This window comes from Trichosurus vulpecula, chromosome 9 (genome assembly GCF_011100635.1).
Source record: "Trichosurus vulpecula isolate mTriVul1 chromosome 9, mTriVul1.pri, whole genome shotgun sequence".
NCBI classification, from domain to species: Eukaryota; Metazoa; Chordata; class Mammalia; order Diprotodontia; family Phalangeridae; genus Trichosurus; species Trichosurus vulpecula.
This window is the reverse complement of record NC_050581.1, coordinates 2639996-2663635: the sequence shown is the minus strand read 5'-3', so window position 1 is coordinate 2663635 and position 23640 is coordinate 2639996. Positions and strand designations below refer to the sequence as shown.

The window sequence follows — 23640 nt, the reverse complement described above, 5'->3', positions numbered from 1 at the left end:
CTTTTCCATTTGGCTAGTTCTGCCTTTTAAGGCATTCTTCTCCTCATTGGCTTTTTGGAGCTCTTTTGCCATTTGAGTTAGTGTATTTTTTTAAGGTGTTGTTTTCTTCAGTATTTTTTTGGTTCTCCTTTAGCAAGTCATTGACTTGTTTTTCATGGTTTTCTCGCATCCTTCTCATTTCTCTACCCAATTTTTCCTCCACTTCTCTAACTTGCTTTTCCAACTCCTTTTTGAGCTCTTCCGTGGCCTGAGACCAGTTCATGTTTTTCTTGGAGGCTTTTGTTGTAGGCTCTTTGACTTTGTTGACTTCTTTAGGCTGTATGTTTTGGTCTTCTTTGTCACCAAAGAAAGATTCCAAAGTCTGAGACTGAATCTGTGTACGTTTTCTCTGCCTGGCCATGTTCCCAGCCAACTTACATGACTCTTGAGTTTTTCGTCAGGGTATGACTGCTTGAAGAGTAGAGAGTACTTTGTTCCAAGCTTGAGGGGGTGCACTGTTGTTTTCAGAGCTATTTCTATACAGCCAGCTCTGCCACACCAGCACTCCTCCTTCCCCAAGAACCACCACCTGGACCTGACAAAAATCTTAAGCAGGCTCTGCACTCATGCTCTGATCTGCCACTTAATTCCTCCCACCAGGTGGGCCTGGAGCCAGCAGCAACTCAAGCTGTAGTTCTGTAGCTGCACCACCTCCGCTGCCCCTGGGGTTGGTGGCCAAACCATGAACTCCTTTCACTGTCCCCCGCAGCTTTTCCCACTAACCTTCTCTGTTGTCTTTGGTGTTTGTGGGTTGAGAAGTCTGGTAACTGCCACAGCTCACTGATTCAGGGCGCTAGGGCTTGTCCCGCCTGACTCCTGGTCTGGTTGGTCCTACTGCCACCCACGCTGAACTCTGCTCCCAGCTCTCTGCGTGATAGACCTCACCCAGCGACCATCCAGGTTGTCCTGGGCTGGAGCCCTGCCTCCCTCTGCTATTTTGTGGGTTCCGCAGTTCTAGAATTTGTTCAGAGTCATTTTTTATGGGTTTTCGGAGGGACCTGGTAGGGAGCTCACGCAAGTCCCTGCTTTCTGGCCGCCATCTTGGCTCTGACCCCCATAAACCAACGTCTCACACCCCATACCAAGATAAAGTCAAAAATGGATACATGATTTAAACATAAAGGGTGATACCATAAGAAAATCAGGAAAGCAAGGAATAGTTTACCTGTCAGATCTATGGAGAAGGGAAGAATTTATGACCAAACAAGAGATAGAGAACATTATGAAATGCAGAATGGATAATTTTGATTACATTAAATTAAGTTTTTGCACAAACAAAACCAATGCAACTAAGATTAGAAGGAAAGCCGAAAGCTGGAAAACAATTTTTACAGCCAGTGTGTCTGATAAAGGCCTCATTTCTCAAATATATAGAGAGCTGAGCCAAATTTATAAGAATACAAGTCATTCCCCAGTTGATAAATGGTCAAAGGATATGAACAGGTAGTTTTCAGAGGAAGAAATTGGAGCTTTCCATAGTCATATGAAAAAAATGCTCAAAATCACTATTGATGAGAGAAACACAAATTAAAACAACTCTGAGGTACCACTTCACACCTCTCAGATTGGCTAATGTGACAGAAAAGGAAAATGATAAATCTTGGAAATGTGGGGAAATTGGGATGCTAATGCATTGGTGGTGGAATTGTGAACTGATCCAACCATTCTGGAGAGCAATTTAGAATTATGCCCAAAGGGCAATCAAACTCTGCGTACCCTTTGATCCAGTAATACCACTACAAGGTCCATTATCCCAGAGAGATCATAAAAAAAGAAAAAAGGCCCTCATGTACAAAAATATTTATAGCAGCTTTTTGTGGTGGCAAGGAATTGGAATTTTAGTGGATGCCCATCAATTTGGGAATGGCTGAAAAAGTTGCAGGGGAGAGAAGGGAAGGAGGGAGAAAAATTTAGAACTCAAAATCTTATAGAAATGAATGTTGAAAATTATCTTTACATGTAATTGAACAAAATACTATTAAGAAAAAAAAGATTTTGATGCTATACTATTTGGTATATATATGTTTAGTAATGATATTACTTCTTGGTCTATGTCAGGGCTTCTTAAACTTTTTCCATCCACAAAATTTTTGTTTCGGTTGCATTCTTTGGCATTGCATGGTGGGAGGGCATGTATAGTGCAGAGTGCCTATGCTTTGTGTTCAAAAACCGAGCTTGCTGTGAAGTTGTGCAATGCATCATGGGCAAGTGCTGCCAGCAACCCCTCAGATTCATTATGTGTTTGAATGTTAGTTAATCTTTGGTCATTGCATCTTCAGAAACCTTTTCCTGTAGCCAGATTTTTTGCAGCCCACAGTTTAAGAAGCGCTGGTCTATTGTACCTTTTAGCATGTCTCTTTTAATTAGTTCTAATTTTGCTTTGGTTGAGATTATGAAAGCTACCCGTGGTTTTTTTTTTTTTTTTTTTTACTTTAGCTGAATTATAATACATTCTGCTCCAACCTTTTACCTTTACTCTGTGTGTCTCAATGTCAAATGTGTTTCTTGTAAACAATATATTGTAGGATTCTGGTTTTTAATCCACTCTGCTATCCTTTTTTTTTTCTAGGAGAGTTCATCCCAGTCACATTCATAGTTATGGTTGCTTTGTATTTCCCTCCATCCTATTTTCCCCCCTGTTTATACTTTTCTCTCACTCTCCTTTCATTCTTCTAGGAATTCTTGTTAGGTTTGTGTCTGATCTGCATTTTTCTTTGAAGCTTTGCTTGTAGAGATTTTCAAGTTATAGTCTTCTGTGTTTGAGTCTTGAGCTCTCTTGTCATCAAAGTAGCTTTTAATGGTTAGATTCTTTTTCTCTTTGCTCATTTTTCCAGACTGCCTCTTGACTTTGGATTTTGTGTTAGTTCTGGGCTCTGCTCACTTCTATGTGGAAGAGATGTCTGGCTTGAGTTTCTGTCCTTTTATATCTTTTTGCTGCTTTGACAACTCAGTCCAGGAGCGTGAAAGTTTTCAGTGGCAAGGTTTAGCAATGATTATCTGATACAGAGGTTTTGAGCCTGAGAGACTGTACAGATGGTGGTGTCTTCAACAGAAATAGGAAAGTTTGGTAAAGAGGTTAGTTTGGTGGGAAAGATAACGAATTCTGTTTTGGGCATAATGAGTTTGAGAAACGTCCAGTTGCAAATGTCCAATAGGATATAAGCTCAGGAGAGAGAGATGAGTTGGCTATTTAGATCTATGAATTATCAGGCATAGAGATGATAATTAAACTCATGGGAACTGATGAGAGGGTGTGTGTGTGTGTGTGTGTGTGTGTGTGTGTATATAGAGAGAGAATTGCCCACAGTGTCAACTGTAGCAGGGTTCAAGTAGGATGGAGGACTATGAAGGCCATCAGATTTGGCAATTCAACCATTGATGACTGGAGAGCAATTTCAGGAATTTTCCTCTGCTTGGGAAGACAACGTTCATGAATATGTGAAAAATCAAATAATGGTAACGCAGTAAGTAGTGGTACAAGAACCATAACAAGGGTCAGTTTTCAGATACATGATGTAAACTAAGAGATGTGAAGCCAGTGTGAGCTGGTTACTTGGTCAGCATAGGTTGACTTCATGGAGGAAGAAAGGTTTTGAGCTGAGCTTTGCAGGATAGGTAGAATTTTGGTTGGGATGAAATCTGTAGCATTGTCCTTCTTCCCTGGGCCGTTTTTTTGTTTTTGTGGCATATTCTGTCTCTCAATGCTTCCTATTTTGTGTGACCTAAACCACCAAATAATTTAACACTAGAACATTGTAGTCTGTCGTTGAGGTTTGTGGTTTTTCCTTTGGGGTGTTGGGGGAAAGAGGCAAAGGAAGAAGCATTGTAGATAACATGTTTTGTATCTGGTTTATATAGTGTTGCATTATCTGTTTGAGACTTAATTTTGCATGTCCTCATTCACCTGAAATCTAGTTGATCACTAGGCGGGTTTCTATTTATCATAACCTTGGAATTGTGCTGAGAAATATTGAAGTCTCTTTCGGAAACCATTATGGCTCATACCCTTCACCTCTTTCTTTTTCTGTGTTCTGGGTTCTCCTTGAATTTTGACTTGATGGAAAGGGGAGCCCTAAAATATTGGAGTCTCATTCCTTGGATTTTTATATTTCTTGTGGAGCTCATGTATTTTTCTTCTTCTGACTTTATTTAGTGGAGGGGGCAGGCTAAGAGGAAGAGAAGGGGCTAGTCTTAGTTAAGGAAGGATGAAGATCAGGGAGGATGTATGAAGGTCCCTGAGATAGTTCAGGGTTTTTTTTTTGAGGGAGCAAAGATTAGAAGAAGAGCAAAGCTGTAGAGAATAAAGCTTTGAAGAGACACAGTTTACCAAATATTGTTTAGTAGAAATGAAGCATGAATTTTACTTATAAATAGGATTTACTAAAGTGAAAAGCTGGCAGCCTTTCCCCTTTTTACTGTTTAAACCCTTTATGATCCAGTAAGTCAACAGGCACTTACTTTGTAACTTTGTCTAGCACTGTACTGGTGCTTTTGGGCAAAGTAGTCAAAATGAGCATTCCTGGCTTCCGGGGCAGATAGTATGTGAACAGGTGAGGATAAGCATCGAATTTGCGAGGAACAGTGAATAGACAAACTGGACTGATATGGAAGACTAGATAAAGGTGAGACCAATTGTTGAAGGGCTTTCAGTGCCAGAATGAAGTATTTATATTTAGTCTGAGAGTCAGTGGGGAACGAAACATAGTAGTTTCTTAACAAGCCAAACATTGACAATGAAATTAATGTTGGAAGACTCATATGTCATTAATATTTAAAAATAGGTTGATTTGAGATGGGAAAACAAGCTAGGAGGATTTTTAGGTTTGTGTGGATATAATTGAAACTGTTGGGTTTTGAAGCACTTAAGTGTTACAGTTCCTTTATTTCAAGTAGAATGTGAACTCCTTGAAGGGAGGGACTGTTTTATGTTTTGTCTTTATATCCCCAGGACCTACCTAACACAATGTCTTTACATAGTGGATCCTTAATAAGTGCTTGTTAAATTGAATGCTTTCTTGGCCATCTTTTAGCCTGTGCTCTCAGAAATTTTACCCCTTCCTCAGAAATTTTAACCTGGCACCTCAGATCATTCATTGATCCTTTGCTGTAATGTTCTTCCAGTATAACTTTTTTTTTCCCTGAAGTAATCCATTGAAATTTAGCATTGATGTACTTTGTAATCATAACCTTTCAAGTAAGAATGAAGCGCATCAGAAAAGTGTTGATTCAAACCAAATGGCTGGGATTGGTTTTAGCTCTTTAAAAGTTAGTGCTCAGATTCTCTTTGACCCAGAAAGAATACCCTTAGGAGATTTAAAAAAAAAAAAAAGAGGGAAAGATTCTTTATGTACAAAAAATACAACAGTCCTTGTGGTAGCAAAAAACTGGAAACTAAGGGAGTGCCTGTCATTTGGGAAATGGGCAAACAAATAATGGCATATCGAAGTCGTGGAATACTATCATGTTTTAAGAAATGAATGATGTCAAATGAAGTGAATAGATCCAGGAGAACAATTTCTATATTTCTCTGCTTAGTAGTATTTTTTTTCAATTACATGTAAAGATAGTTTTCAATATTAATTTTTATAAGATTTTGATTTCTAAATTTTTCTTCGTCCCTCCCCAGTACCCAAGCAATCTGACATAGGTTTTTCATGTACAATCATGTTAAATATATTTGCACGTTAGTGATGTTGTGAAAGAAGAATCAGAACAAAAGGTAAAAATCACAAGAAAGGAAAAAGAGAAAAAGGTGTAAGTAGTCTGCTTTGATCTGTATTCGGATTCCATAGTTCTTTCTCTGGATGTGGATGGCATTTTCCATCCTGAGTCTTTTGGAATTGTCTTGAATCATTGTATTGCTGAGAAGAGCCGAGTCTGTCATAGTTGATCATCACACAGTGTTTCTGTTAGTGTGTACGATGCAGGAGAACAATTTATACCATAATATCAACATGTAAAAAACAATTGATTTTAAAGATTTAAGAACTTATGATCAGTACAATGATCAGTCTTGATTCCAGAGGACTGATAATTGAGATTTCTTCCCACCTCCTGACAGAAAGGTGATGGATTAATCTGAAGAACTGTGTCAGTAAGGCAGTAATAACAGTGTAGATGATAATTGTCAAAATGCCTCTGTGGTTCTGTATCGCAAAGTATACGAGACTTTCCACATGGAAGGTAGAAGTAAACCATTTATTCAGGCACCAGAGAACCATATCCCATAACCAAATGTTCAGCTCCCACAGCCAGTTAGCCCACTTCATCATAATAACAAAGAACTTAAAACAGGCCATCACCACATGGAACCTGGCCATCCCAAAACCTCTCTTGACCCCCTGCTGGGGTCTTTCCCACAAACAAACTCACACTACAGCTAAGTCAGCCTGTTCAGTTCTAACTATTATGAGGGCGGCCATTAGCAGCCATAGCTGTGCTCATTCGCTCTCTCTCTCTCTCTCTCTCTCTCAGCGTTTCCTGTGACATAACTTCTTTTTCTTGTCAGGAAGCTCCTCCTACCACGTGTGACTTAGGCTTCCTGTGGTGTAAGCAGATAACGTGGCCTGTTAATGGGTGGGAAAGATCTTCAAATCTAAATTGCTAATACATTTGTCCCCAAGATCTTTCATATCCATTACATAGGGCAGTGGGAATTCTGGGATAATTGGTGTCAACAGAACTTTACACAACAATATAACAGGGATAGCACAAGATAAGCATATAAAACAATGTCATCATTCCCCCTTCTAATGAATGGGGTTCAAATCTTGGGTTAAGGGGAGAAGGTCTTGTCCTCCAAAGCTTCCTGCTGAAAATTGATATAGAGCTATCCCTGCCCCAAGAGATTGAGTCCTATTTGAGAGGTCAGTTCTTTAGCAAGCTGGCATCTGGAACTCAGTTGATGCCAGGTCCAGGGATGATGCATCACAGTCATGGACAGGTCCAGAGATGACACCTGAACACATTAGAGGTTGACATCTGGCTTAAGCAATCAGATATCTGCAGGTGGATGGTACTAAGCCTGCAGGAAATAAATCTCACAAACAAACTTAAGGGACAAAAGCCAAAAAGAAACAAAGAAGCTATCATAGCCTTATTCATGATAGAATATATGAGTCAAGGGTATAGTTTCATAATTATTTTCTCCTGGGTAAGTGTTGTCTTTCCCACATGCTATAATTTCTGCAGCCTTGTATTGGTAAACAAAATGGGCTCTTAGCACTCAGTTCAACCAAGTGCCCTTGAAGAGTTTGGCCTTTGTTTCCTTGATTAGATTGAGAGTCCTTGGTGACCTCCTGTATTAGGAGGCCAGAGTTTATAATCTCAAAGAAGATCATATATATGTCTGCAAGGTTCGGAACCACCGGATATAAGAAACTCTCAAAGTAGGAGGCAGAAGAATCAAAGCATATGTTTAGGCTCCACAGTAACCAACCTATGAACCAGCATCCCCATTTTGACATATTGATCAAAAGCTTCCAGGCCCAATAAGTACGCCTTACAAGAGTAACCAGGAGGCTACAGAGAAGCATGATGGTGTAAAACAAAATCATGCTTCCCCCTCTATGGTAAAAAGATTACCCACTGTTTCAAGTCCTTGTTCAGCTTCCTCCCATAGGTCAGCTCTGCTACCGGCAGCTCCTGCTTCAGCTTCGGCTGTGGCTGTAGCTATAGCAGCCTCTGGCTCCAACGGAAGCTGTTTTTAACCATCCAGCTTCTGCGGGGGTGTAAAGTATGCCAGGGAAAGCACAGGTTCTTTCAATCTGCTTAAGCAAGGGAAGCAAGGTGAAGGGGCCGACAAGCTTACTCCAGTCCAACATACATTCAGTTCAGGGGAAAAAGCCAAACTAGTCAAGGGCACTTGTTGACTAAGTGCTAAGGAGCCCATTTTTGGTTGCCAACACACCTCCTTGCTTCAGGGGAGGGCCTAGTTTACACATAAGTTTGAGTGACATGTTTGGGACATCAGAGGCTTTTAGACCATGTGGGTTTAAATCACCTCTTTGTGACAATTTTAGGTCATGTGGGTGAGTTTCATGTGTGACTCACCCTTGACCCTGAAAAGGATATAAAACCAGGGGTTGGCTTTCTCTTTTTCAGAGCTCTTACCCACAGCAGTGGTGGCGCGCATGACTCTGAGCCAGCCCTTGTTATGAGCTCCCGGGCTGAACTTAGACGTTGGTGACTATGAATTGTATTTGGTCTGTCTGTCAATGTTTATAATTTGTTTGTATTTGCTCTGAAGTTCAGGGTCTGGCTTTTTCTCCTGAACTAAGTGAATGGTATTTGTATGCTGAATTAAAGTAAGCTTGTTAACCCCTTAACATTACTTTCCTTAGTAAAGCAGATCAAAAGAACCTGGGCTTTTGAAGCGTGCTGGTAGCATGCTTGTTGTTGGGCTTGTGCTGGTCTTTCACCCCCACAACAGCTGCTAGCCAGATTGTTGAAACAAGCCTTTGGAACATCATCTGGCTTCCATTTAACCCATACTTTAGCTCCCAATTTTATTCTAGCAGTAGAACCAAATCCTTCCTTTCCTCTGATAGTTATTTTGGAAGGAGGGTCAGTTTTCACAAGAGGTATTGTTTCACAAGGAATAATAATTAATTGAACTATTCTATCATTTTTACATGACTGTATAGGTTCTTCACCTAAATTCTGGAGCGTCACAATAATTTTCCTTGATAATTACAATCCATCACTCCAGCCAATACATGTATTCCCTGAGCTGCTAATCCTGGTTTAGGTAATATCCATCCAAAAGGATTCTTAGGGATTCTCATACATATCCCAGCAGAGATTTTTCTTATCTCTTTTCTATCCAACCAAAAGTTCTCTAAACAACATAAATCATATCCTGCCGAACCAGGTATTCCTGGATACAGTGGTGGGACATCTTCCCTCACAGTCTGATACTCAATATTTTGGATCTTATGCGTTGGTTGTTTTCTAATTTGCAGATTCGGGGTCATCATTCTGGCTAGAGGTGTACATCCTCCTAATGGTCTATTATTCAGATTACATAAAGCAGTGAACAAATTATCTTTCCAATGTTGATATGAATTATTAGAACTTAACTTTCTTAACTGTTCTTTCATCAGTACATTCATTCTTTCTATCAACCCAGATGGATAATATGGAATACGATATGTCCACTCTATATTGTTCAATACACAGTATCTCTTTATCTCATTACCTTTAAAATGTTACCTATTGTCACTTTGAATCTGCATTGGAGTTCTGTAATATAGACTTATAATATCTAGAGTTTTGCAGGTGTTTTCCTGGGTTGCATTCTTATAAGGACAAGCCACTAGTACACCTGAATAGGTGTCAACACAAGTACATAGAAATTTGTATCCTTTATCCTGGGGTAGTGGTCCAATATAATCTACCTGCCAAATCTGGGCTGCAACTTTTCCCCTTGCTATTTCTGCAGTTACTACCCGAGGCACAGTACGTTCCTTTTCCAATTGACATATATGATGTTCCTCTGTTACTTGCTTTAACAGTGAATAAGAGATAATAATACCTCGATCTTGTGCCCACCAGTGTATGGCCTGGACCCCTAAAGGGCCGGCCCTTTGGGGGACCCATTCTGCTAGTACTAGATTATCAGTTGGTGTCAGAGTAGGGACAATATGTTCAGTAGCAGTCTACATGAAAAACTGACAAATTAGTAACCAAAGACATGTCCCTTATATCTTCCCATAGTTCTTTGCTCCAAACTTGTTTACCACGAATTTCCCAAGTTTGATTTTTCCACATTGGCAACCATGTAGCTAACCCATTAGCTGCTGCCCACAAATCAGTGAATATATGGCACTGTCCTCCTTTCTCTGTTTGAATAGCTTGATATACTGCCGTAAGTTCAGCATATTGACTGCTTCCACCTATCCCAGTACTTTCCAAAGTTCTCTTAGTACATGGGTTATAGGCCACTGCTTTCCAGTGTCTTTTATGGCCCAAATATTTTGCTCTCCTATCAGTAAACCATGCGTGTTTCTTCTGTTCTTCAGTTAGTCCATCGTATCCGTCATTCTATTTTATCAAGGATTGTGTACCAGCTGTTGCCGTGCTTCAGAGGGTTTGTCTTTTCCATCAATGCCAATGCTTGCGATAGATTCATGTAGAGCGGAAACCCACTTTTGCCTGTTTGTGACCTATTCTGAATACACCATTTCCATTTATATGCTAGCCTCTTGCCCATGTCCAATTCTGCTGGATGCTGGGGTACTCATTACCCAAGTCATAATTGGGATTCCAGGCCTTAATATCACTTCATGGCTCAGAGTCAGTTGCTCAGTCTCTACCAATGCCCAATATGCAGCTAACAACTGCTTTTCGAAAGGTGCATATTGTAATCCAAATGAAGGTAGTTTCCTTGACCAAAATCCCAAGGGTACATTTCGGCTTTGTTGATAACCTCCAATTCACGTAGTCATCTTGTACAGTCACTTGTAATTCCACTGGTTCACTTTGCATAGGCCATAAATCCAGAGCCAATTGTATGGCAACTTTAGCTTCTTCAAAAGCTTTACTCTGTTTGAGTCCCCAATCAAATTCATATTTTTTCCTGGTAACTTTATATAAGGGTTTCAAAATCTGACCAAGATGTGGAATGTGGTGCCTCCAATAACCAAACAGTCCTGTGAACTTTTGTGACTGCTTCTTGTTGGTGGGGATAGGAAAATCTTGAATCTTCTGTCAAGCTTGTGGGAGAATTTCTGGTAGTCCTTTATTCCATTGTATACCCCAAAACTTTACTGTTTGAGCTGGTCCTTGAATCTTTGTAGGGTTAATTTCCCATCCTTTGCTTTTCATAGGCTCAATTAAAAGTATCAAACTCTTCTCTACTTATTTTACATTTTCTCCCTGTATCGTAATATCATCTGCGTAGTGGGTAAGCTGTATACCAGGTAACTTTAATTTTTCCAAATGTTCAGCCACAATCCTATGACAGATAGTTGGACTGTGCAGATACCCTTGTGGCACTCAGCTAAAAGTATATTGTCAGTCTTGCCACGTGAAAGCCAACTGGTCCCACTGTTTGGGGTCTTTTGGGATCAAAAGAAAGCATTGGCCAAATCAATAACTGCATACCAAGTCCCATCATATTTCTGGATCCCTTCTATTAAGGTAACAGTATCTGTAACAGCAGCATACAAGGGTGGAGTCACTTTATTCAGTTGTCTGTAGTCCACTGTCATCCTCCACGTTCCATCTGACTTTCATACTGGCCATACAAGATTATTCCATTGAGTGGTTGTTGGTACTAACACTCTTGCTTCAACATACTTCTTTATAGTATTGGCAATCTCACCTTGCCCACCTGGCACACGATACTGCTTCAAAGTAATTACTTTAGAAGGTTTAGGTAGAGTGATTGGGTCCATTTTTACTTTACCCACTAAAACTGTATTAATTCCTATCTTCTGTACTACAAATTGATATCTCCCCTGAGGCAAATTCAGAGTCATGCCTTTCAATATGTCTATTCCAGTGATGTGTTCGGGAATGGGTACCATGACCATGGTATATTCTTTCTTAGGCTATTGTCCAATTTTCATCATCAGTTTCACTTGTTTGGCTGATATTTCAGCCCCTCCTAGTCCTGTGATGGTAATAGGAGTTCCATGCTTAAATTTGTCAAGGTTTCCATAAATCAAGCTGGCCTGTCCCCCAGTGTCTATCAATGCCCTGGTTATAGTATTTGATCCATTCTTCCAATATATAGTCAGATTAATACGGGGTCTGTAATACTGTCTGTGTGGTTCTTTAATCTGAGCTGGGGCTCAGCCTATTCCCTAGTCTCCTTGAAGGTGTGACTCACTTGGATATGAGTGTTCAAGATCTGTAGGATTTGTAGGGGCAGTTCTTACTTCTCTATTCTGTTTGCTATTAAGCCCCTTAAGTTAGACCATTTTGTATAGCTCATTAGTTGGAATACCATCTGTTCTTCTAAAATCTACCCCTACTTTCAATGGAGCAGTAAACATTTCTTTCCTTGTCACTGCACGCTGAATCCTCTGGCTATATACCCCTCTCTCCCGAGGAAATTTATTATTTCCCCAGTCTCCTAAGTCACTTAACTGTGAAACCTTATCCAGCACCTCTGAAAGAGGGCTCACATGTTTATAAATGGGGGGTGCTGTCTTAACGATCAAATTCTTGTGAGAGACTCCCAAGGGAGTTTCGTAAGAAACTTCTGCATTCCCCAACATAATAGCAGTCTTCATTACCTTCTCCTTTAACTTTCTCATACAGTCCCTAATTGAATACCAGAGTCTATCTGCAGTAGGCCACATAGTATCAGCAGGATCTTCTTCTTTACAGCCTGCCACAGCCAAAGCCAACAAATTAGTTATTTGGTTACCTCTTTGCGAATGATAATCCCTAAGAACTTGCTGTACAAAAGAATTCTGACTAATACTTAAGAATCTCATACAATCCACAACATCTATAGACACTCCTCCAGCCCCTTCGTCGCTGATTCTCACCATCCAAGATATTAACGATTCTCCCATTCTCTGGGTGAACCTACTCAAGATATCTGTGATTTCCTGCTGTGTAGAATCTTCCCAAATCTCCCTAAACACAGTATTATGACCCTATGTTTCTTGTCTCCTTCACTGTATGGGGTGCATTCTCTTTGAGAAGTCTGGTGTGATACAGTAACACTCTATGGCTCAGAAGTAGCATCATAGAATATATCATCTCATGCCTCAGCTTCTGACATTGTATCTTCCTGTCTAGATTTTCTCCCCTTGTCACCATGGTCACCAGACCGACCACTGGGTTGGACCCTGGCTGAACTGAGGTACAGTCTTGACCCTCTTGTCTCCCTCTGCCTTCTAGCTGAATTTACAAGAAGGCTAGTAGATTCCTGTTGTTCTACCACCTGAGATTCTCTAACTTGCTATGGTATGGGAGAAGCATTCTCAGACCTTTCCACAACTGTCCGAGTTTGTCCCTGTTTTCACATACAATAGGATAGACTGTGAGTAAAACCAGCCTCATCTAGAGATCTCTATTGGCAGTTCTGTTCCTGGCTTCTCTGAGACATACCTCCAAATCTCTAGATCCTCCACTCCGTAGCTTGTGTTTCCAGTCCTCACAGAGACCAGTGCCTTTAGACCATTCCCTTCCTAGGGAGCAATAAGGTACATCTTCCCATGTTGGGATAACCATTTCTTCTTTTAAAGCCCTTCTGCCTCTAAATATAGATCTTATACCTTGCAATCCCATCATATTCGCTGCCAAATAATGTATCAGTAAGGCAGTAAATTACAATGGAGATGATAATTGTCAAAGTGCCTGTGTAGTTTAGACAGTAGACGAAGTAAACCATTTATTCAGACACCGGAGAACCATATCCCATAACCAAATGTTCAGCTCCCATAGCCAGTTAGCCCACTTCATCATAATAGCTAAAACACGATTAAAACACAATTATCACCACATGGAGCCTTGCCATCTCAAAACCTCTCTTGACTTCCTGCTGGGGTCTTCCCCACAAACTCACACTACAGCTAAGTCAGCCTGTTCAGTTCTAACTATCATGAGGGTGGCCTTTAGCAGCCATAACTGCTCCCTCGCTCTCTCTCTCTCTCTCTCTCTCTCTCTCTCAGCATTCCTGTAACATAACTTCCTTTTCCTGTCACGAAGCTCCTCCCACCACACGTTACTTAGGCTTCCTGTGATATAAACAAGTCACATGGCCTGTTAATGGGTGGGAAAGATCTTCAAATCTAAATTGCTACTATGAGAATTTGACGCACATTTTTGGATGTGGTCACTCTAAATTTATTTTTCTTGGCAAGCTTATTTGTTATACAGCTTTGTTTTTCTTTTTTTTCTTTTTCTAGGTGTAGAGAAGGAGTGGGAGGGAGAAGAGGTTGTTTGAAAACTGGGGAAAAAAATTTTAATTTACGAAGCAAAACCAGAACCAAAAAATGGATAGTCTTCATGCAGCCAGCCAACGACATTGATCTTGGTATCTAATACACATGTTTTAATTTTTATTATATGTGTATACCTGTCTTTTCTCTGCTAAATGACCAGCTCCAGGAAGGCAAGGACACTATGCTATCTATCCTCTCTCTCTCTCTCTCGTCCTTTGTTTCTTCTTCTATACCATCCTTCATTTATAATGTCCTTTAGTGAGATACTCATTAGTTGTTTAATAAAGGACGCTTAGGGGTATCTTTAATATGACTTTCACTTGCCTTTCTGATATTATTTCATATCGCTCATCACTGTTTGTGTACTTTTTCAGTTAGACTGCCCTGCTAGCTTTCTCTTGTACAGGATATTCTATTTCCTTCCTTCATATCTTTGCATGGGTCATCCACCATGACATATTATACACTCCTTATCTCTGCCTCAAAGAATCCCTAGCTTCCTTCAAAGCAGAATTCATATGACACATACTACTGGAGCCTCTTTCTGACCCTCCTTGCCTTTCCCATGCTGTTACTACTTTCTCGATCTTAAAATTACTTTGTATTTACTTATCTGTGTACAGGTTTTCCTTCCAGCAGAATGCAGACTTTTTTCCGATAGGTTGTTTTTTGTCTTTGTAGCCCTAGCACCTAGAACTTTTATTTGCTAGTATGCATTTAATAAATGTGTGTTGAATTGAAAGGATTGTTGAATGGATGGGGTAAATCAGAGTAGCGGTTCAATGACGGGTTCCACTAGAAGTCTGGAGACCGAAAGGGTTAAATGAATTATGTTTTGTGAATTTCCCTAATATCCTAGACTATGTTGACTTTTGGGGATGTGCAAGGAATAATACAGTTAAAGAAAACATGGGAAAACTTTGAATTAAATTCAAGTACTGCATTCAATTCTTATGGGGAGTTATGGGCATTTTTGAAAAATTGGTAGCTTTAGAAATATCCATACCTTTTTCTGCCAGTCGTCATAGTTAGAGTACACTAATCTGTTCTCATCCATTAATGGGCAGCCAGGTGGAGCCTTGGATAGAGCCCAGGACTTGGAATCAGGAAGACTTGAATTTGAAATCTGCCTTGGACATTTCCTTAGCTGTGTGACCCTGGTCTTTATCTGTAAAATGGGAATAAAGCCATTGCCTACCTCGCAGGGTTTTTATGGGGATAAGGTGATTTAACACACAAAGCGCTTGGAAAACTTTGATATGCTGTATGGATATTATCATCACTATTTTCCAACCATTTTGAATTTTCTTTTCCAGGAAGACTGTCTCCGTGTCGATGGAGAAATGTTGAGATTATGAGCCCTGTGCGGAACCTGGCTGTTTCTAGCATCTGTGGTGGACAGAACTACAGTACACAAGCAGCCGAAGATAAAAAAGAGGAGCCACTGCATACTATCATCAGCAGTACAGAGACTGTTCAGGGTATTAACAGGAATTGGTTTGGGTATCGCCGTTGGTCTCAATAATAGGAAATAGTGGAGATAATGGAAACATTTATGCGATACAGCCATCTATTAAGTTTGAATATAGTAGGCCTCAGACACATGGGATGGCTCACTTTTCCCCCAAAATAACGTGCCATCTCTGTACAAGGACTTCTGGCTTTCATCCTAATGTGTCTCACACCCTCTGGTGGCTGCCTATAAAAACTAGGGGATGTGGTACCATCCCCTTAAATGGTGATTTTACTAGCGGTCATCAGAGGCAAGAAATAAATTTGGAGGTTACTGGCTGAGCTTCTCCAAGGATTCGTTTCTTGAATTGTATCTTTTATTCTCCAGGGCTTTAGGAAAGTTTATAAAGATTAACATCATAACCATTCTTCAAGTCTATCCATTTCTGGTTTTCATTGTCCAGGCAGAAACAGAGAGTGTGAGATAGAAGATAGAAAGACTGATTGAATTAAAGTTTTGAGTTCCAAATTCCTCCTCCCTCCTTTCCCTCCCTACTCCCTGAGATGGTAAGCAATCAGGTATAGGTTATACATTTGCAGTTATGTAAAGCATTTTCATATTAGTGATTTTGTACAAGATATGTATGTATTTAATTCATACTATTTGAAGTTTTCGTTATGTAAAATATGTTACTTGGTTCCAGGCCACCCAATGGTAATATGCAGTGTGACTTCAAATAATGCAGTCACTTCAGGGGAGTGAATTATTTGCATTAATTGGGACATAGCTACCGACCAAGTTTCTTTTTTCACTCTGTTGTGTAAAAAGGAGCCTTAGAAAGCCCGAGTCCACTGATCAAGGTGGGAAAATTTTGTAGGACTTCCTTACCAGTAAGACTTACCCACAAGTTATACGTTCCTGAAAACGTCCATTGACTTCCTTCATACCATTTACTGTTTAAAAAAAGAATAGCAAAAATCATAAAAAATCACCCCCTCCCCAATCCTTTTTATATGTCCTTTCAGGAAATAGGAGTTAGATCTTAGTGGCTGTGTGTGTGATCCCTTCCTAGGTGCCATCTCCAAGCACGAGTTCCAGGCTGAGACCAAGAAGCTTTTGGATATTGTTGCTCGGTCCTTGTACTCAGAGAAGGAGGTATCGTATCTGTCAGTCACTCCCACTGTTGGCAAAGCTACATTTTTATACAATTCTGAGGAAGGCCAGATAGTATTTTACTTATGAGAATGGACTGAACTCTGGGCAGTTACCAGAGTCCTTTAAACAGAAATCTCTTTCTGGTTTCACAGATAAATACACCCAGGTGGTCCTTTGCATAGGTTGACTCTGGAAATAACTTTTATTTTGTTGACAATTTAAATCAATAAATCCCCTTGACATGTGAATTGGGGTGATTAGGAGTTGTGCTCATTTAAGTCCAAAGTAATTAAAATTCCATTGTGGATAGTTCTTGGTGTACATTATGGTTAGTAAATGGGCTGCCTACCTTAACTACCCTAAGTTTTGGATATTTTTGAGGTTATTGCTTAAAAATCAGCCAATGAGCCATCTTTATGGAAGACCTATTACGTGCTGTATTACCAAGTAACAAGGTCTCTGAGGAGCTTAGAATTCTCATAGGGCAGCCAGAATACTTAAGAAATGAAGACTAGAAGAGTCATAAATATGTATATATATATATATATATATATATATATATATATATATAGCCAGTTACTGCTGTCCAGAGATACATAATTGAATACTGGGTTACAGAGAGGAGTAAAATGGAAGGGTAAGACATGTATATGGTAAAGAGGAGGGGATCTTAAAAGAAATATTATTGCATAAAGCACTATTTTAAGTACCTCCATTTACCCTAGATTCAGTTCTACTTGAGGTTAAATTACACCCTCTGTGTACTTTATGTAATTTTGTATCACATGTATTTGCAAAGTGAAGTCTGCATAGACTTGTTTTCAGTTGTCCCTGATAATAGATTTGTAATAAGTCCTACATATGTTTGTAGAATACAGTTGATTTCAGTTTATAGAGATACTTAATTGAAACTCACTGTTTGAAAAAGAAGCAGTGAACATTTCTTTCTTTATTCTTTAGAAGAGATAGGGTATTGTAAAAAAAAAAAAATTCCATGATAGCATTTACCTTTGATTTTAGAATTTTACATGACAGTTCCATAACTTTTGGCTTTAGAAATTCAGAAAAGATTCCATGTCATGACTCTATTTATCCCTCCTGAAGAAAGGGTTTTGTGGAACTGCTTTGAGAAACCTCTTTATAATTAGAAAGTCAGGAAAACCCCTATGTTCAAAGAACCAAAGCATGCTGGGATTATTATTTCCAATTCTTTAATGGTTTTAATTGTAATAACTAAGTATTGCAGTGTTCACTACAGGTTACTTCCATTTTATCTCCCTTTCAATAGGTATTTATACGAGAACTGATCTCCAATAGTAGTGACGCCTTGGAAAAATTGCGCCATAAGCTGATTTCAGAGGGCCAGACATTGCCAGAAATGGAGATTCACTTGCAGACAGATGTTGAGAAAGGCACCATCACAATCCAGGTATCCTCCTTTACCCAGTCTTGTATAATTAGAGAAATCATCTCTCCTTCCCTTTCAGCCCTTCTAGTGGGTAATATCTATAAAAATATCATGGAGGGACACGTGGTACATTATAGCCAGTGGACATATTTTACTTATTAATTTCAGAGAGTAGACATCCTACTTTTTCGTTCTCAATTGATAGGAGTATAGGATCTTAGAACCCAAGCATGGTACCTTGGACATAGTAGGTATCAAATAATGTCGCCTAAACTAAATTGAGTCAGATCCACCTTTCTTATTTTCAGGTGAAGAAACTGGCTTAGAAAGGTTAACTGACTTGTTCAAGATGGCACAGCTAGTTAGTAACTCTTACCCTCATTTTTTTTTAATTTGATTGCCCATTGATCTGGGCCAGGGGTGGGGAACCTGCAGCCTTGATGCCACATGTAGCCTTGTAGGTCCTTGGGTGCAGCCTTTCGACTGAGTCCAGAACAAATCATTTTATTAAGGGCATTTTGTTCTGTGAAGTTTGGATTCAGTCAAATGACCGCACTTGAGGACTAGAGGGTCACGTGTGACCATGAAACTTCAGGTTCCCTACCCCTGTCCTAGCCTTTGTGGGGTCCAGAAAGCCTTGTATACATGCAACACAGCTGAAGGTAGTGCTTTAGTAAACAACAGTAGGTCCCATCCCTGATCAGCTAGCTAAAAGGTACATCAGGTTCAGAGGTATCACCCTGCTGGCCTGACCCTGTTCTTGGTTTAAGTCCCCCAATCCACTCCGGAGGTACCACTTGTTTAACTATGTCCTCAAACCAGGGTTCAGCTCCAGGGCTAATTCTGCAGTACCGGCCCTTCTGGGAGGTCCCATAGTGTGGACTAGGTCCAAGGCTGAGTGTGTAATCCTGGACTACACCTTTCCATAGCTCCTGCTCCAGTCACTTGCCCCCATTCTGGTTTTTCCTTAGATTTCCTAATCACTACTTGGTCTGACAGTTTTTGCTGGAGTAGTAATGGGGAAAGTAGGACTGTACTGCTTTCTCATGCACTGGCAGCTTGGCTGACTATTCAAATACATTTTAATTCAACCCCAAAATACTTGAGGACCTAGAGGGCCACATGTGGCCTCAAAGCCGCAGGTTCTCCACCTCTGAATTTCTGGGCATTCTCTTCATCATCATAGATCTAAATCATCTCTGCTTTTTCAACCTGTGTGATTCCTGTTCATGTTCTCTCATAGATCCTCCAGAGAGGATCTGCCAAACACATTTGAAGCATTTCTCTGTGTCTTTTTACATTTTACATATGACTTACGTAGATTTCATCAGTGATAGCAAAATGCTTAGCACGGTGCTGGCACCTGGTAGGCACTGCCTCTCTGAAACTCATTTGTATATTCATTGCTTATATTGTTTTGCTGGTTCTGATTACTTCACTTTGCATCAGTTCATTAAGATTTTCCATACTTTAAATTCATTATTTCTTCTGGCCTACTAATATTTCCATTACATTCGTGTACCACAATTTGTTTAGTCATTCCTGAATCAAAGAGTTTTCTCAAACACTGGGTTTCGTTCAGCTGTTTTATGCGCTTGCTAATTTTGTTTGCTCCACTGATCCTACATTTCTATTTTTAAGTAGTACCAGATAATTTGATGATTACTCCTTTAAAATATAGTTTGAGGTTTGAGAGTGTAGTATTCCATCTTCATTCCTACTTTTTTCCCTAGCTAATCACTTCAAATTCTTGCTCTTCCAGTTGTATTTTGTCCAGTTTTGTAAATTCCTTTCCATTTTGACTTTGATAAAGTTGTGACATCAAAAAGAAAATCTTCTCTTAGTGTTGGAGGGACAAAAGTAATGATTTGTTTAGATATATAATGAAACAGCAATTGAGATAGAATAGATCTTAGAAGAGTCATCTAGCCTTTGTTTAATCCAGTGCAGGAATACCCAATACCATTTCCTCTTCCATATATCTCAAATCATTAGGAAGTTTTCCTTGACATCAGGCCTAAATTTACCTCTCTGTAACTTTCATGTGATGTTCCTGGTTCTGTGCTTTGGAATGTAGTAGAGCAAGCTGAATCCCTCCTTCATGTGCCCGCTTTTCAAATACTTAAATACAGCTATCATGGGTCCCTTAAGTTTTTTTCTCTTTAAGCTGAACATTCCGAGACCTTTTACTGTGTTGGTCGGCTTCCTCTGAATGCTTTCCAGTTCATCAGAGCCCTCCCAGTGCTGAACTATTGTTCTCCTGATGTGGTCTGGCCATGGTAGGGTATGATGAAATCACCTTCCTAGTCCTGGACTTGATGCCTCACAATATAGTTCAAGGTTGTATTACCTTTTTTAACTGCCATCGCACACTGTGAAATCATAGAGGGCTGATAGTTCAGATATTTTAAAAAACAAACTGCTAGTGGTGTTCTAACAAATATTTAACAATTGGTTCTCCACACGTTTTTTACTTTAATTTGCATTATATTAACTTTTTCTCCATCACTTTCTCAATTTTGTCCTATCAACAAAACAATAAATCAAGCTCGGATTTTTAGCAATTGTTGACTGCTAAGGTATAAATACTCACAGAAAATATAATAATAGGCTTTCAGAGCTAATACAAGCTGCTACACCTCTACTTTATATTTGTCAGGTTGATTTTTTTTAAATCTTAGTTTTGAACTTAAATACCAAAAAAGAGCATTTCTATATACATAGCAGAATATAAAGGGGACTATATATATGAAACTACAGATCTCCATTTCAGACCACTGGCTTTTTAAAAAAGCACTTAAATCACACACATTACTTTCAAAACTGCCCTATTTCTTTCTGTTCTCTTCTGTACATTTTAAAAAATGGCCCCCTTTGGGGGGCATCAGGATTTCTAACTCCTCCCACCCCTTTAAAAAATAGAAAGCAACAACAAAAAATCTCTTACAATGAAAACATGTAGTCAAACAAAATGAATCCACATAGTGACTATATCCAGACATGTACGTCTCTTTCTACATCTTAAGTCCATTACCTCTCTGTCACATCTGTAAAATGTGCTTCATCATAGAGAACATCGTTGATTATTGCATTCATCAGAATTTCAAAGCTGTTTTTCCTTATAGTATAGTTTTTCTTGTACAAATTTTTCTCATGATTCTGCTCACTTCCCCCTGTGTTGCTTTATATTACCTAGAAATCTCTAAAATAATCTCTTTCATCGTTTTTTACAGTTTAGTAATACTCTATTACATTTGTTTGCTACAGTTTGTCCAGCCATTCCAACACCCCCTTAGATTCTGGTTCTTGGCTCTATTCTCTCCCCTCCCTTCCCCCTTCTTTTATTGCCTCTTTCAAGACTAGGAAGTTTTCTCTTAATGCCCCCAGCACCTTCACCCCTGATTGTTGACCTGTTGAATCTGACATATTTCTAAACCAAACTTTTTGTGTGTGTCCTTTTCAGATAAGAATCAAGTTAATTTGATGCCTGCTTTCTACTCCTTCCTCCCATGTTTGCATATTTACATAACTCAACTTATGAGAAGTAGCAAGTTCTAGCACCTCTCTCCTTCTTTCTGACTTTTATTGTGTTCCTTTCATTCTGTTCTCTTTCCCCTCTTTAATAAAAGTTTTACAAGCATTTATCCCCCCTCCTGCTCCCCTTATTATACTTTCTTTAAAAAAGAATATATGATAATAATATAATATTAATATAATAATAATAATAAATAAGTATATCCTAGCAAAACAAATTCCCATATTCTTCTTGTTCTGCATTCTCTTTGTCAGGAGGTAAATACTGTGTTTCATTTTGGTACTCTGGACTCACAGTTTGTCATTGCACTAATCAGAGTTCACAAGTTTTTCATAGTTGTTTTTCTTATAGGATTTCCTCTGTCTCTGTTCAGCCGCATGTAAGTAGGAGTAGAACGATAACGTGGTGACATTGAATTCAGAGTTGAAGTTTGACAAGGCATAAGTGTTGATAAAGAACAAAGGAGCGAGGGATTGGACATTAAAGGGTAGTGTAGGTTTAAACAACTATAGGATTGAAATTGGGAAGGGAAGAAAGTGAATTTAGAGTAAAGGTAATTACTGTGAAAGTACTCAGGGATAGGAGGGATTGAAGGTTTAGGAAGGGGTATAGGTCTAATAAGAGACCAGATGTTTGTCATTTGAACACCAGCCTAAACTCTTGAGAGTTTCTTCACCACCTTGGACACAGGATAATGAGTTTTTCAGTCATAGTAGCTCTTAAGGACCATCTATGAAGTGATTTTGTGCTGGGTGGTCATTGTGATATTTATAATTGTTATATTGGTGCATTTTTTCCTCCTTTTTTGAATCAAGTTATCCAAAGTTACTCTTTATTTTTGTTTTCAAAGAAAGTTTTTATCAGTTAATTTTTTTTGTTTTTAATTTTATTTTCCTCTGATTATTGTAATTTTTTTTTATATTTTTTTTCTGTCTTTGTTAATGAAATTATTTTCAGATATAAATTTTCTCTTAATGACTGATTTGGCTGTATCTCAGAAGTTGTGGTATACTGTCTCTTAATTGTTTTTTTTTTTAATGAAATTAGTCTATTGTTTCTATGATTTATTTGACCCATATTCTTTAAGATTTACTGTCTTCCTCCTAATTTGATTAGATTTTTTTCCATCTCGTATTTAGATCTTTGGGGGTTCTTAACCTTTTTGTGTCATGGACCCTTGGCTGTCTGATGAACCTCTTCTCAATAGTATTTTTAAATGCATAAAATAAAATGAATAGTATTACAAAGGAAACCAATTATATTGAAACAAAGTAATTTTTTTCCCATCCAAGTTCACAGGCCCCCTGAAATCTATCCATGGATGCTTTTGGGGTCAGTATACTTCAAGTTAAGAACACTTGACTTAGAAACAATTCCACTCGTGCATATATTTTGAATTTATATATTATTTCGTTATCTCTGGTACCTTTAAACATAGTGTGATTCAGGTGCTTATCTCTTAACTATATCTGTTTTTGCTGTTGCCTGGCCAGAAATCATGATTGCCATTCCTTTGTTTTCTTAATTTGCCTGAAGCAAGCATAATAAATTCTGTTCCAGTTTTATATCTTGTGTGTTTCAGGTGTGTTTTTTTAATAAACGACATATTAATGAAGAAAATTAATGAGGAAAGACTGCTTAGAAAAAGGCACAGAAAAAAGAAATGCTAACAAATAGAAGCAATTGGAGAGGATAGGAAAGGAGATTTTGAATTAACTGAGAGAGAAAAGAGAATCTGAGGTTAGAAGAAAATTACCATGTGTTAAATCCAGAAAAACAAGAATTACAATTATGCTATTGGGCAAAGGAAAATTAATAATTCATGATATATCAACAGAAGGAAACAAAGAAATTACATTATCCTTAGAGAAACCTTATACAGTGAACCAATATTGATATAAAAGAAATATGCACTGAATGCTATACTAACACAGAAGTAGTAGGAACCTTTAATGTTCCTGCCTTGGAGCTGGATAGACTAACAGAAAGAAAAGCAAAAGGAAAATATGGAGCTGAAAAACTGTTGGAGAATTTAGAACTGAAAGATTTATGATATCTAATGAATGGGAGCATTAAAGGATATACATATTTTTCAGTACCACATGGCACCTTTGTAAAGATCAACCATCTACTCTACCACAGA

At 38.8% G+C, this 23640-nt stretch overlaps 1 protein-coding gene across 1 annotated transcript in view; it reads left to right on the top strand.

The window, feature by feature from the left end:
* Window positions 1–23640, top strand: part of TRAP1 (TNF receptor associated protein 1) — a 97511-nt gene that overhangs the window by 20562 nt on the left and 53309 nt on the right. Inside the window, exons 2-4 of the mRNA XM_036738717.1 lie at window positions 15263–15427; window positions 16472–16554; window positions 17843–17983. Coding sequence (XP_036594612.1) covers window positions 15263–15427; window positions 16472–16554; window positions 17843–17983 — 389 coding nt within the window. The remainder of the gene's footprint in view (window positions 1–15262; window positions 15428–16471; window positions 16555–17842; window positions 17984–23640) is intronic.